The following is a 16281-nucleotide window of genomic DNA, read 5'->3' on the forward strand; positions in this document are numbered from 1 at the left end:
TGCTTCTCCAAACTGAGGACATGCTAACTGATGTCTACAGTATGTAATACAATGACCATGGATAAGTACCTCAACAACCCCATTTCAAATCTGAACTATCTCTTTAACAGAAAAATTCAGAGTATGAACAGGACTGTATAGTAACAGAAAACCTATTTGAAAAACAGTTTCAGAAAGGTTTTATACACTTTCACAGCATACCTAGCAGGTAATCAGTTATGAAGACATAAAATGCTACAAGTAAGCACATTTCAAGTAGCAGTCTGGTATTAAATTTGGATCAAAAGGGCAAGAAATCAGTATATAGGGACAGTTGGTGGCCCCAACTATTTTAATGGCTTACTGCATAAAACAATGTCTTGCTCTCAGGCTTTACTTTTGTTATAATACGCATTTTTACAATGTGTTTAGCTCATCTGCTTCCCTGGCTGGTGTGTCAGGTACAGACATTTTAATTAGGCCAGTGTTGTGGGTGGCTCTTTGCATGATGGATCGGTGCTGCTGAAAATACAGTTATAAATCATCCGGCATTTGACAGACAAACTGCTGGCAACTCTCGCACCCCCTGGCACCGGCCACTGTTAGCAAAGCCGCAGTGATTGTCAGCAAGGTTGGCTTGTGTGTTATTAACATCGTTAGCCTCGCTGCCTTTTGTTCTTGGCCTTCATTAACACTAGTGAGGATGTCAACCCAGATGTCACTACCCGACTTTTTTTTTGCATTTTAAAGGACGGTACCTTTAAACCCCAGGTCAAGGTCAAGATGTGTGACGAGTGTATGTCATCAATCATCGTGATCAGTTTCGGTGGCCGTGTGTCCCTCATCAATCACGCTGATGGGTTTCGCTGGCCGTGTGGCTGCGTGTCGCAGTCAGGGCCGGAGGTAATTAATAACCCCCAGTGACGGAATTAATGAGTTAACCTGCTCCACTCTCCTGCTGTTCCAGCGACAGATGCTAACGGTCAGCAGCTAGTTATCCCTGCTAATATGCCACTGGCTCAGGTGTATTGATGTTGATGGTCTATTATTATCTATATGTGTGTCTGGGTGAGACTAGACAGTATATACACCCAAGACTTTGACTGCCTTTTTTAATAAAATCAGTCAGGGACTGCAGCCGGGGGGTAAACAAAGCACTCTTGGAATAGTAATCCTTTCTAGCAGGAGTCTCACCTAAACAACGCACTGCTTCCACAGGGGGAAAAAAGAGATAGAAGAAACACAAAGGCAGAGGGATATGTCAGAAAGGCAGGTTGAATAGAGATCGCTGGCTCCTCAAGGTGCAGGAGAAGGAGAGACTCTCCTTGCCCTCAGGTCCTGAAAGCTGATCGCTTCGTTTTTTGAAAGAGCGTCTTTGTGAGGACGCCTCTGACTGCTCCTCTGAAGAGCGCTCACTGTCTGTTATGACTAAGGAAGAGTGACCGAGTTTTCATCACCCAAAGAAGATAAAGCGCAGGCTTGAAAGGAGGGAAAATGCCGTAGTTTGAACTTAATTCTCTTTTTTTCTGATTATAAGAGAGGCAATTGTTCTGCCTGGGCAAGTCTAGTTATTGTGCGCCGTGTGCTGGGTGTTATATTCCTGGGGTTTTTGGACGGCTATTGTAGTGCAAGTTTGCTCTCATGCTTTCAGTCCCGAGTGGATTGGATACTTTGTTGTGTAGGCTGCAGAATAGCTTGCCTATCAGGCTTTGCATGCAGGTCACTCAAGGTGGGCAGCAGTGGGCGGGTGTGTGGGTAGATGTGGTTTTATTTGGCGGCAGCGTGGGGAGCATCCATGGCTGCTCAAAGCCTGGCGTGTAGGTTGTTGCCGCTCAGAGGAAAACTTGGTTCTAGTTTGCTCGCGTGTGGGTAGCGATCATTGTATCATTAGCTTTTGTGCACTCCTATTTTTGCAGATGGCTGCGTCGACGATTTTGTCTTCCCGTTTTCCCCTCCCCTCACATGGCGCAACCAATTCAGCCAGCAGAATCCCCACCACACGGACAAAACTACTCATTAACTCCCACAACCCTCTCCCTCCACCCTCGTTGCCCCCTTTCTCCAAACGTGCTTTAGCTTAGAGACAACAGGGACGGAGATGGGGCGGGGGAGAAACTGACAAAAGGGAAAAAAGACTAAAGCCCGAGAGGAGGATTGAATGAGTGAAAGAGCTGCTGGGGGAGTAAAGGGGGAAGAATGCGATGTCCCGGTCTATGAGGGATTCCATTTTTTGCCTTTCCAGAATAGAACAGTAAGTCACCAGTCTCTTTGTCTGCCTTTGATCTCTCAGCTCAGGGATTTGGCACCTGACAAACCCCTCTCTGTCTGAAAGGAGGCCTGCCGAGCAAAAGCCTAGGAGAGTGGGAGAGCGAGATAGAGCGCGAATCAGAGTGAGAAGAAAATACAGGAGAGTTAGAGAGCGACAGGGCGAAAAAGGAGACAGTATAAAAAAGATGGGGTGGAAAAATTGGGTTAGACTTTTGAGAGCTGTACGAGAGGATATGATGAGGGCTTCTCAGCTCACATCCCATAAAAACTGAATACATGTGTGTTCATGTGTGTCTGTATTTGCGTCTGTATGTGGGTTTGCCAGCCCGGACAGTGATAAATCCAGCCAGTCTTAAGGGAGATTCCTCTCTGAAGCCACGGTCTCTTGGACCACCCACTACTGCGGTCTCTTCCCTCGCACACACACACACACTCACACTCCTAATAGGAAGCAAATTCCCCGGCTTTACTTGGATATCGACCTCTCTTTTCCCCTCGACTGTTCCTTTCTGCAGGGCAGTCGCTGCTATAAACAAGGCCTCATATGTTGACATCACATTTTCAAACACAATTTCTGCAAATGCGGAGTTTCAAACTGCGTATAAAGATGCTTAGTATGTCCGTGGCAAACAGAGATTTGGAGTTGGGTAAGGAATTCTTTGGACAGCCAGTGGGGAATTTGGGTTCAGCCTGGGACAGCTTAATAATTGATGGGCGAAAAACTCATCAAGCGTGCACAGTTTGAGGTAGCCCTCTTAGACTGTGTCTCTTTAAAGAGGCTCAAGCCCAAAGGCTGTGAAGCATGGGACTCAATTAACTCTCCCCTCAGCTTTTAGCAAAGGGGGCATCGTCTCAAACAGCTGGTTGACCCCTCTCTCAACTCAGGACACTTTTCCTGGTCAGCGCACATGTACAAACCCCTAACAGCAACTTTGTGTTTTGTCACCTGAAGCGGTCACAGCCTCTTAAACAATACCCACAAATCCCAGTGTCCTTCTGTCTCTAGCGATGAGACTGAGCATTGAAAGATTGCTTTAAAGATAGAGAGATAACACAAAGCGCTGTCCAAGTAATCTCTTCCCCCTTTTTTGGCAACCATGAAGAAAAGAAAGGGAGGCTTCACGCACCCCTGCAGGCCACAATCAAAGAGACCCTTAGCTTAGCGTTAGCGAGTGAAGCGGCAGAGATTTAGCCCTGATTGACTGAGTGGGAACGGGCAATGAATGGCTCAGCAGGTAGCTGCTAGCCCGGCTTCGGTTAACGCCACGCTACCCTAATCCAGCTGCTAGAGAAGAGCTGCTGCGGGGCAAAGAGCTTGACTTTATTGCGCCTCCAAGAGAGGGATTTCCCGGTATTTTGTGGATTTCTTTTTCTGTTTGTACGTGTGAGCATGTCGGATGGTTGGTGGAATGTGTGTTTTTGTTGGACGACAGACTTCCTCCTCACTGCGGTGTGTGTGGATAGGCATTGATTTGATTTCTAGTGTGGTGAACACATGTGGGAGTTTGTTTATGTGACTGCTCTTTTGTATGTAGGATCCCCTGGTGTATTTATGACTGTGGCATTGGAGTCCATGCCTTTCAAATGCACTTTTAGATCTGGGTCGTGTATGTGCTTGTGAAGACAGTAAGATTGTGTGTGTATGTTTGTGTGCAAGGAGGGGAGTCCAATTTACCCCTGCAGACTATAAGCGTGTAATTATCTGATTTATATTGGGTATGAATTTACCCATCTGTCTCCAATGGGTCTTTTTACATCATAACAAGGCAGACACATACAAATTTACACACCCACTCCATAAAAACCCAAACCACCGATCTTCCAATCCCAATACCATTTGCCGCCCACTGCAAAGCACATGGCTGCCTCATTGACTGACTGGTTATTTGGTCCAATCGGTGTTGCGACTGTCTGCGCCGCGCCTCTTGAAGAATTGTTCTTTTGTCCTCTTCTTCTGGTTCAGTGCTCAGAGGGTGAAACATAACCCTGCAAGGCTTCCCTTGCCATTATAGAAACCGATAGACGAGGGAGAAACTCCTGGAAACACAAGCCATCCAATCAAACTGTCACTCAAAAGAAAGGCGAGTACTGTCGCCAAAAGAAGGAAAAGTGTCACTTAGGTTACCATTTCAGACTGAGGTGTGTGTGAATGTGTGTGTTTGTGAGAGAGTGACAGAGCTTGTGGTGTGCCAAGCGTGGTGGCATTTGTTTGTTAAATGGCCTGAAATGCCAATGGCTCTGGTTTCATTGCGGCTCGGAGTCTTGCCAGTTGAGCATAGCTTAAATTTGTGAGAAAGACCAGAGGTAGTTATTTGATCTTCTCTTTTTTGTCAGAGGAAATAGTGCCCTTTACTCCTGCTCTGTTGTTTTTGATAACAGAATGCAGGTTTGTGAAAAAAAGAGAAAGGGGAGAAAGCATTGAAGATGGAAAATGAAGACAAACGGAGAGAGATGCAGAAGCCTCTGGGCAACCAACATATTGTTTCCTTGTTGCTAATTGGAATAAAATGGGAAAGATGGCAGAGTTCTCTTCTTATATTCAGTTTGAAAACAACTTTCTGATGTCAAGTGCCAATGCTATGGCAACATCGCCAAAATACCAAAACATTATCACGCTAATATCATCTTCATCTTTTATACATATTGTGGATGTACCCGAGGACCCTGATCAATAGGGTTGGGAACTTTTGACATTCGAACTGATATTGGCGCTGTTGCCAGTACCTATAATTTGGTGCAGATACATACCTTTAGCTGAAGTCCGCAAGTGACAGAGCTCCATAGCTGGCCTCCCGGCTTCAGGGCATTTTGTGGTGCTTCCATCCCCTTTATAAACCCAGCGACACCTCGGATCTCCACTGCAAAGTGCCCCAAAGCTGGGAATCTATTATGTTCCACAGGTTGTTTTACGACTTCAAGGTTCTCCTGTCTCATGTCTGAACCCAGTGTTCTCACCCAGGTACACTCTTAAGTACCGAACTTTGGCACAGATTGATTTAACTTGAAGTTAGATATCCAGCCCTTCTGATCAGACAGGGTGCGTTTCAGCAGCCTGGAGTGGCTTTTTGGTTTTCGGTGAGAGTGAAGCGTTTGCTGCTTTGCTTTGTTTTTGCTGGTGCGCCCTAAATGCCTTGAGTGGAAAAAGCACAAATGTAATTTTTCCCACTGTCCAATCAGATGAATTGAGAGGCGTGCTTTCTGTGGTGGCAATAACGACAAGTAGAAACGTACATGGTTTGATGTAACTAATGTTAGATGACTATTAACATTGCCCAAGGCAAGCTCCAACACCTCTCTGAACAAATTGTTGCCTCAACTACTTTCTAATGTTTTACCAACCATAATTAGGCTCAACAATTGACATCAGATTGTCAAACTGTCCCCGGCTCTTTCTAAAATAAGCCTTGAACTGATCATTATCCAGGCAAAGCTTGTGGAGTACCAGCTGGTGGTACTCCCTGTGATTTCTCCTCTGATGGTCCCATGTGCCCACATGGATCTGTGTTTCTCTTTCACCATGAGATAACAACCTCTCACCCTCAATCAGAGCAAGTGCCCTCTGCCTTTTGATTTGTTATGCAGATTTTCAGGTACAGATCTGTAAGTTTGCTTCATGGCCAAATAGCAGTTATGCTAAGTTCATTGGATTTGGTGGTTGCTTAGCAGCAATTAAATAAAAACACGCAGCAAGCTGCAAAATGGGCTCTGAAGCCAAAAGGGTTAGGTTATCCCATGTCTTTTCCTATAACCTTCTTCTTTAAAGAACTGTACATAATGTGCTTGTTTTTCATGAAGTCACATATGTTCCAAAACTTACCTGCCTCTGTGTTCTTGTTATCTTTCAGCCTGTAAGATTGGTTACTACCGAGCTCTGGCCACTGATGGCTCCTGTTCCAAGTGTCCACTTCACAGCTACTCTGTCAGGGAGGGATCCACCTCCTGCGCCTGCGACAAGGGATACTTCCGATCTGAAACAGACCCTGCATCCATGCCCTGCACCCGTAAGTACACCCACATGATTTTGCAAATAATGTTGCCATATACTGTAGTATTGACACCATTCTGTCATGGGAAAGAGCACAGAGTGTTTGCCTTTGCCTAAACATGGTCATGGATTCTGTCTCTCTCTCTCTTTCTCTTGCAATGTCAACTTGAATTACCCCCTCACACACGCAGAGACAGCCTTTCTGCACACACATAAAGCAGGCGGCTGCTGGTTTAATAGGTGTCTTTTGATTCCAGGTGGTACTTAGTGATCAGTCACGGTGACAGAGAACTAATGAGGGTATAAACCGCTGCATCCCAGATTCAGTCTTCCACAGAAAGACTGCAAAATAACAGAGGGGGGTGAAAACGGTAGAGAAAGACAAATAGAGATAAAATGTTAGCAGGGAGGTGAGAAAGAAAGTGGAAAAACAAGGGCAGACGAAAAGCTGGAGATGTATGCGGAGAATGAGTAAGATGTTAGAGTCGAAGAGGGTAAGGTGCCAAGGAGAAAGAAAGGGGAAATAAATCCAGGAATGCATCAAGCTAAAGGAAGTTTATCTCTCAATGTGTGATTGCACTTTCCTCCATTCGGATGTATGAGTCAACCACTGGTGAATCTGGTTCTTCCAATCCTCCCCCCTGACTCACCATGCCTGTGATAACAAATATTGTTAACAATCCTGCCTAATGATACCTTTTCCTTTTTTAGACCTCATTCCCTCAGTGATTCACAGAACTGGGAGTTCATACTGGCAGATATATACACAAACTTAAAACAAACAGAAAAAAACCCACATAACACAAAAATCCCCACAATCTCAATTCCCAGGAAATTAACAGCACTCGTACTTACACATGACAGACGTTTGCGTATGAGTGAGTATGTGTCATTGAGCAATTTAAACAACCAAAACATCTGTTAAGTTGCTTAGCTCATATTTGGCTCGCCGTTCGGCCTCAATGATCTGTCAAGTTCCTGTGGATTCATCACTCAGCAAAACAGTTTATTGAATCAGACGAGTCGCCGAACCCCTCCTGCATAACACTTAAGTGTCGAAGCAGCAACAAAACTGGACGGCCTTTAATTATTCCCCTGCTGAACCGCCTCTACGCGACATCATAAACAATGTTCTATTGTGGAATATTTTCAGCATCAAGAATAGGAGTTATACATGGACAAGATGGTATTCTGCAACATCCCTGATTGTTAAATTTTGGCTACATCTTTGGTGATTAGTGGTGATTGCTGAGTTATTTTCGCACTGTTTTTCAAGTGTCACTGATGCCAAAAGATTGTACTTGGACCAGCGAATAGAAAAGTTTTTATCAATCAGCTGTTAACTTGTATAAACTGTAATTAGAAAGTAGCAAAATTAGTTAAAAAAAATGTAAGTCTGATTGACAAAGAGCCATAACACAAAACATTTGTAAACTTTTGAGAATGTCCTTAAAACATGATGGAACAGCAACATTGTAGAGCTGCAACGATTAGCTGGTTAATTGATTACTTCCGACAGAAAATTGCTACTAGTCACTGTTTTTTTTTTTTGAATCATCAGACCAATTTAAAAATAGTTTTTGTTTTATGACGAATCAAAAGCAGTTTTGTGCATCTATGCTGCAAGTTCTATATTCAAAACACAATTTTTACCTGGATTTTACCTTATATACAATTTTCACCTGTTAATCATATGTAACTTTTATTTAATATAAATAATAATGATAATAATAACTTAGATTTATATAGCTTTATACCTTTCAAGTACCCAGGATCACTTAACAGAGTAAGAAAATAAACAAACAAACAGACAACTAAATAGATAAATAAATAGCCCAACAGGTAGAAAAACAATATAAACATCAAAACTTGTTTAAATTTATAACCATTGATAAATAGTGAAAAGTATTTTTTATGAGAATAAAAACATGATCCTTCCTACAATGTCACTGCCCCTCTTTTAATGCATGATCTTGGAGCTCATTCCCATTGTCCTGTTAGTCAGCGTGGCATTTGACTATGGCTGCTGCAAGCAACAGCTGTCAAAGCTCATTACTTGGCTTATTTCACAGCGCCGTGCTATGCCGTCTCCACTACCTTCCCAACTCCCCAGTTAGGGACTGAACATTAGCCGGACTCCCTCGCCGACCTTTGCCCCGCCTCGTCAGCCGGTCAACATTTGATCTCTGAACCCTCACCCCGTCTGTCGTCTGCTGTTTTCCTTCCTTGCGCATTATCTTTTTTTTTTTTACTCACCCACATGTTAGAGCTCTGTAATTACAGCTGTCACTCACACATCCCTCCTCATTCACATCTTGTTTTCACTCTCTCTCTCTCTTTCTCTCAAAACCCACTCAGAGTCACGAACAGAGCAGATGAAGAGGGAAAAAAAGCCTTCTTAAAGTCATTTCCCAGTTTGCCTTGCTGAAGGTCAGGCTGGGAAAGAGCCAGCATCTCTGGTAATTGGGTCTGTGTGTGCGCGTGTGTGTGTGTGTGTGTGTGTGTGTGTGTGTGTATGGGTAATTGAAAACGCTTTTCCCCCCTCTTAGCTCGGAGTCTAGCGATGCAAGATGATGATTAAAACTGGATGTTGTGTAATTTTCGTCATTGTGCGACTGTTTGTGTGCAGGCCCGTTACTCCTGCTGGATTCTGTCTGTCAGGGCCTTTCTTGCATCTTTGCTTGTTTGCAGCAGTTGTTCTTTTGATAGGCGATTAATGTTTGCTATGTTTGATCGAAACACTTTTCAGATTAGAAACAAGGGACACTTGCCTCCCACACTATGGATCAATCTGCCTGAAGATTCTGGCAGGACAACTGACTCGTTATACTAGAGTATTATTGGATATTCTTTGCTGTAGCAGTCTTTTTTGACCACTTTTTTTGTGGTTTATTTTTGTTTGTTCTGGCTTGCTGTGTATTTTATCTTACATTTGTTGTAATTGTTGATTTTATACTTATTTGTAGACCACTTTTGGATCCATGCTTTGAAAAGTAAATAGTTTTTTAGGTACAACATTTTTTTTTTCCGTAGACAACTCTATAAAAAATGTTCAACTTTTAATGTGTAGCCCACATTTTATGTAAAGTGTCCCACAGTCATGACTGGTGAGCTTTTATGGGTGTGTGCTGTTTGTATAATTTGTGTATAAAATGTTTGAGCAGAGCTGTCTGAGGATGCAAAATAGATTTCAGTGGAAAATGATGGTAAAGTTGTATCGTATTGTATCGTATCATATCGTATCGTATCGTATCACATTGTATCAGATTGTATCGTATCATATTATATCATAATTTAACACATCATACCACACCATACAGGACCGTATTGTACCATATCATACTGTATCGTACTGTACCGTAGAAAGTGCCCCCTGAACAGAATTTGCATCCCAATCAGATCATAAGCTTACAGTTTCATATTAAAATATGTTCAAGGCAAAAAAAGCCTTTACACAAGAATAAATGTGGGTGAGTATAAATACACACACAGGGCGGTAATGAGGACCAGGGACAGACACCCGTGGGAGCTGGTTCCTCCACTGCGTTCAGGTTATAAGGGAGGCGGTGTTCTCCATTTTGGGGTTTTTACTTGCCCTTGATGTGTTTCTCAGATTTTGCCCAGTTTGCTTAGCGGCGGTTTTGTGGAGGAAGAGGGAGGGATGGAGTGAGGAGTGAACGCTGGTCGGGGGAGGACTCAAGGGGGGCATAGAATGAATCCCAGCCGGATGGTAATAGCGGGGTCGATGTTCTGGCCAATTTAGCCGGCTCTCTACCTCGGCCCTGCACAACACTTGGCTAACACTTACTGATAGAAAGAGACAGAAGGAGAAAGGGATGAAAGAAGGAGAGGTTGGGAGCATGCAGGGAGGAAAGATGGAGGATGGGAGTGGAGTGAAAATGAGAAAGACAGATTAAAGTAGGGGGAGATGGAAGCGAGGGAGCGACAGGAAAGAGAGAAATAAGGCCTGTAGCAAATTGCGAGGCCGTAAATGAACGGAAAAGGAGAAGAGGGAAAAAGAAATCACTAACTTTCTTCAGGAGAAACTTTCTCCCTTTGGAATCCTCCCGTAAGGAGTGTGAATTTTAAGGCCATGCTGAGCTAACGTTGTACGGAGGTTGTGCGAGTGTTGCGCTCCCGTTTCCCCACGCCACTCTCTCTCCCAGGATTAATTACCGGGTGTCAGTCACAGCTGACGGCTCTCCCACGCTCCCTTGCTCCCACTGGTGCATTCTGGGAGAGCGACAGGTACAGCCAAAGGTAGTGTGTGTGTGTGTGTGTGTGTGTGTGTATGTCTGTGGAATGCAGGGGGGAGTACTGAAATATGGTGGAATGTCTTTAGGACTTTATACAGTCATAAAATTAGATAGTGCTGTTGCAACTCTTGCCATAGCAACAAACTATCAAAATAATCATCCCAGGGTGATTGCACACACACGTGCCCACTTATCTTGGTACATCTTTGAGGACATGGCTGTTATATGAAAGGAATACTTGTTCACGACATCTTGAGAAATACACCTATTTGCTTACTTGCCAAGAGTTAGATAAGAAGATCAATACAACTCTCATGTCTGTAAGCCCCTTTTCCACTGCACAAAAAACCCACCAACACTCACTAACAGCTGGCTTTTCTGTGTAATGGGAAAGGTAACAATCAGCATTCACATTTACGTAAAAGTGACTCTGCAATAGTCACAGGTACTTCAGCTCTGGCTCAGATCAACAGTGATGGAAATGCAACAACTGGGTGAAAGTGCTGATTTAAGCCCCTCTACCGGCAAGATGCGATGAATCCCCAACACAAAATACCATCCATCTACGCCCAAACGGAGCTCAAACATTGATTCAAATTAGTCTGCAAACAAACAAAAGAAGTAACAACTATAACAATTTCACTGACCTCCAGCCGTGTACACAGCTCTAGTCTACTGGCAATGGCAAGCTGTTTTGGTGGGTTTTCCAGTATTTAAAAAGCCTGAATAAATTTGCTAATTTTGGTGGAAAAGGGATATATGCTAGCTATGAGCCAAGAGACGGTCAGCTTAGCTTGCTAGGAATAGGGGGAAACAGCTAGCCTGGCTCTGTCTGAATGAAATAAAAATGATCCCACCAACTCCTCCAAAACTCACTTATTAACATATTTTCTTTGATACATTTGTGTTTCTCTTTAAGCCTACTGTCAGTCTTAAAGCTAAGCTTCACATTTAGTCTATGTACATGAAAATGGTATTGATTTTCTCATCTAATTCTCAGACAAAAAAGAAAGTAAACATGTTTTCCAACATGTCAAACTATTTAATTCCACAAAGCTCCTTTATTCATGCCTGTAAGTGAGAAATAACAAATCTCCTCTTTCTGTTTTTATCCCCGCGAGGACATAAACAGAAGAACAACACACACACATTCTTAGACACTGTCCGGAAACATTAATTTTACCTTTGTCCTGTTAAGTTAATGGCTCCATAAGTCCAGATAACAGCCATGTAATAGCTTTACAGTGCATCATAGATGGAGCATTATTGAGTGTTGAAAGAGACTAGAGGTTAGTTGAACCTAGCACACTGACAAAGGCACTATTATAATGATGGTTGGGTGTAGGCACCTTAATTTAGAAACCCCATCTGTAACTTGTTCCCATTGTCTGCGAAGCAAACGCAGAGAATGAGGTGAAAAAGTGAGGGAGGAAAAGTGGGTGCAAAGCGGGGGAAGAGAAGGGAGCTGGAGCTTTATCATCATTTTTAATGGGAATTTATTAATAGGCTCTCATTGAAGGCTGCAGTTGGTAAGGGGAAGTTAAGCGATGCTAATATTAACACACCCTGCATCCTTTTATCTCACTGCTTGTGGTGTTAGTGACTCTTAAGGTCATTTTCAGTTAAACAGACACTCCTCCACAGCCGCCACCATCCATTTCTGTCCCCTCTCTCCCTCCATCCATCCAGACCTGCTCCTTCCATACTAATCAGTGACTTTATGCTTCCTGGACGAACAGACGGTGTTTGTCTTCTCCTCCTGTCCTTTTCCATCTCCTTCCTTACTGCCTTAGCTTTCCCTCTGCGTTCAACACTTTCTGAATGCTGGCATATGCGAGTCCAGTCCATTACGCATGAGCATTCTGCAAAGACGCGTGCATCATGAGAAAAATTGTACTTCCACGTCTCCATTAATGCGGCAACAAAAGCACACTTATTCCTCCTTGGGCGACCACGTGCACACACTCCCACACACTGTCCCCTCCGCTGCTCTCTGTGTCTCTGTGAAATCACTCATTGCCACTCGGCTCCTCCAAAAATAACACTGATAATTAATTTCCGTTGTGAAATGATTCGTCTGTGGACTGACTAGCTTTCATATTTCACCCTGCATCGATCCCCCCCAGCCCGCTCGCGTGCGCTTCATTAGTCAGAGAGGGAGTGAGCGAGACAGGGAAAACAGAGAAAGAGGGAGAGAGAGTTAAGTCAATTACCGTCGCTTATGTTTGAAAGCAACGCAAAAAAACACATTAATTACAATAGAGCTGACATGTAAATTGAAACTGATGAGCTGGGGGAGTTTGTGTCGCAGATCTGTGGAGCTGCTTCTCGTATAAAACTACAGCACTACATCAAAGCAGGGAACTTAATAACGGGGTCCAAAGCAAACTTTGTCTGAAGTTATTGAGTGGGTGCCATAAAGCCCCACTGTTAGCAGCGGGCTCGGGCCCTCTGCCACCTCCAGCTGATTCGACATATGAATGGGAAAGAAAGCTGGCGGCCTATTGGATTTCAGTTAACATGCTGAATTAACTGAGGTGAAATTGGATCCTCCCTCACTGTAATGGACAGGACATTAAAAGGGAATTCAAGAAACTTCAGCTCTCAATAAAAGGGGAACCCAGTCAATTACACATTTACATCATTCTTATGTGTATGCGTAGAAACAATCAGTTCCCTGACCCAGGGGAGACTTTCTTTGCCCTATTCAACACTTATTGTTAATATTACTATCACCAACTTGTCCTTTTTTTAAAATATTTAATTATGCTTCCACATCACACTGGCGATGGCATTCATGACTCACGAGGCATTATGTTTTTGGGCTGTCTATCCATCCATCCATTTAGCCCAAACATCCACTTGGATTTAACGTTAAATTGAAACAACTTTGGTGGTCAAAGAGCAAAGATCAAGGTCACTTGCATCCATCTCATTCTCGCTGACATGGTATATCAAGAACACCTGGAGGGAATTTCTTCAAATTTGGCACAAACGACCATTCTGAGTCAAAAATGAACTGATAAGAATTTGGTGGTTAAAGGTCACGGTGACAATATGTCAAAAATTAATTTGTAATTATAACAATATACCACACTAATGTCTGAAGGGATAAAATGATAAAGTGATGACATTTTATATCCAAAAGGTCTGGTTAACTGTGACATCATAAGGTTTTGTAAAAATACTTTTCTGGCCATTATTTAACCCCATAACTCAGGAACAGAAGGTGAGACATTTGGTCAGATACTGAATTGGTGACGGTAATCTCTGGTGCCCACCTTGAAACTGTGCTGATAGCTGATTCACAGACATGGACATTAACTGTTAATGCAACTTGACTGGTTTTTGGAAGCATACAACCGTGAGTTGGTAGTTTGTTTCATGTGATTACAGAAATAATGCTTCTCTCTGTCTTCTACAAAAAAATAAATTAGTGTAGCTCTCTGCCTGCTTAGCATTCAGCCTCTAACCTCTACTGCTAATAACATCAACTCTTTCCTCTTTTTTTTCTCCTCCATAGGTCCTCCGTCGGCTCCCGCCAACCTCATCTCAAAAGTGAACGAGACCTCGGTAAACCTGGAGTGGAGCGCACCCCGAAGCTCGGGAGGACGCCAGGACTTGACATACAATGTGGTGTGTAAGCGCTGCGGGCCCGACGGACGGCGCTGTCAGCCCTGCGGCAATGGCATCCACTTCAGCCCCCAGCAGCTGAGCCTGAAGGGGACCAGGGTGTCCATCAATGAGCTTCAGGCCCACACCAACTACACCTTCGAAGTGTGGGCTGTGAACGGAGTCTCGCCTCAGAGCCCCGGGCCAGAGCAGGCCGTTTCCGTGACCGTCACCACCAACCAGGCCGGTAAGATGCCCAGTGATGCTGTGAGTGAGTGGATGATTCAGGTTGTGTTAGTGGAAAGGACATGGTAGTGGACTGAAAAAGGGTTCAGCAGCTAAAGTAAGTCAAAAATTTGCCTTTGCCTGAAGTACAGCTTCAGTCAACTTTTTTGTAAGAATCTTGGAGCTGGTCAAATTGTTACCTGAATGAAGGTTAATGGCTTCCCAAGAGTGACCAGTGTAGCATTGATTAATTCAAGGATAAATAAGTGTTATGTCGATCTGAGTCAACACTTATTGACCTGATATATTGACACTATAATATATTTTTTTAACCTGACTGAACATTATGCAAGATTTATGGATTTAGCTTTACCAGACCAATAATTACCTTACAATAACAATTTTATATAAAGGTTTATGGAAGTATCTAAACATTGCTTTTAGCACACAACTGCGTAACAACTATCTATATTCAGTTTCCTGTTGCAGCTGATGATGGGGGCGTTTATTGATTTTGAAATCGGTGAGTTAACTGAAGAGAAAGAGATATTAAACTTACCTGAGAAGATAATTAGAAACCCATAAAAGGAGGTGGTCAGTGCGTCCACTGAACCCAGACAAGGGAGTTACAGGATAAATATGTGCTGGTCCAATAAACGTGGTACATGGATGAGTAGATTCACTTTTGGTATTTTCGGGTTTCTGCAAGTTATTTAAAGTTGCAACATACACTCATGCAATGGTTAATGCATACAATGCTCCCTTCTTCATTCTCATCAGCACATTGGTGATAGCAGCCTTCCCAAATAAATGGGGTAGGCACTTTACACAAATTTCATGCTGATGATTACATGGAGTATATACAAATTTTGGTGTGTTTCTTTTTGTTGGTATGTATACGAACAGTGCATGAGAACAGCCCAAAAGTTACCATTAAAGACCAAACTGGAGATGTTTGTAGGACGCAGTGTGACTTCCCAATCACGTGCGACAAATTGTGATAGCATCTTAGAATCTGCAACATACACAATTCTCCAGGTGCTTAACATGAACAGAAAAAGTTGTGTCGAAAATACAAGATTTCTGTCGAGCAACACTTAACAAAAGTGTCGAGCTCACCACCATAAATAGGGTTTCAGTCAACTAAATTTCAGACATCCCCAGTGGTTTGCTTACTACTTGAAGATAGTTTCTGTGAGTGTACAATGGGAATAATGTTTGTTGGTAGAGGAGCTTTGTAGTTGTGTATGAGGAGCTTATATTTGATGCAAAGCACAGATTCGTTACACTGAGCGCTTGAGGTACTTTTTGGGGGGCAATCTGCGTGCCAAAACATGTTTATTAAAGCTGTAAATAATTTGGGGTAAGGCTGGATGATTACCGAGGAGGATGATGGATTCTCTGCACTGGTAAATTATTTTCTGCAATATTTCACTTGAGTTTTTGCATAATTAGGCATGAGAAGCCGAGGCTGAAGATAGGGGCAACGTGCTATATTTAGTTGGCAAGCTAATGAATTAGATGAGTCGTATTGATCTGTGGAGGCTTCATTACAAATGCTGTTGGATTGTGCGTGTGTGTGTGTGTGTATAATTATTCTAGTAGAATACACCCATGAATACAGCCTCTCCTCCAGAGCTGGAGAAGAGCCCTCTAGCCCGGGGGTGCGTGCAAAGCCTCCCGTTGTTTTGTCATTTAGCCATTTTGTAACCGGTTGTTGTGCAAATGGATTTTACGACCCTGGCCCTTTCTGTTCATCCCCTCCCCTGCTCTCCTCCACTTATAGCCGATCATTACCTTGGTCTTCTTTACTGCTCTTCTCTTGGGTGGCACGCAAAGTGCCTTTTTGTGTTGTCTTTTTATCACTAATTTCCATCCCTGGGAAAAGCGAATATCTTGAATAGGGCTCGGACCGGCAAACTAAGGACACAGTGGCTTGATTTATCAGCTGGGGTC

At 43.3% G+C, this 16281-nt stretch overlaps 1 protein-coding gene across 3 annotated transcripts in view; it reads left to right on the forward strand.

Moving 5' to 3' along the window:
- epha4l (eph receptor A4, like) overlaps positions 1–16281 on the forward strand; it is a 64598-nt gene that overhangs the window by 21136 nt on the left and 27181 nt on the right. For all 3 annotated transcript variants that reach the window (XM_042486069.1, XM_042486071.1, XM_042486070.1), the window contains exons 4-5: positions 6093–6248; positions 14012–14347. In XM_042486069.1, the coding sequence (XP_042342003.1) occupies positions 6093–6248; positions 14012–14347 (492 nt within the window). The remainder of the gene's footprint in view (positions 1–6092; positions 6249–14011; positions 14348–16281) is intronic.

This window comes from Plectropomus leopardus, chromosome 5 (assembly GCF_008729295.1).
Source record: "Plectropomus leopardus isolate mb chromosome 5, YSFRI_Pleo_2.0, whole genome shotgun sequence".
Classification (NCBI taxonomy): domain Eukaryota; kingdom Metazoa; phylum Chordata; class Actinopteri; order Perciformes; family Serranidae; genus Plectropomus; species Plectropomus leopardus.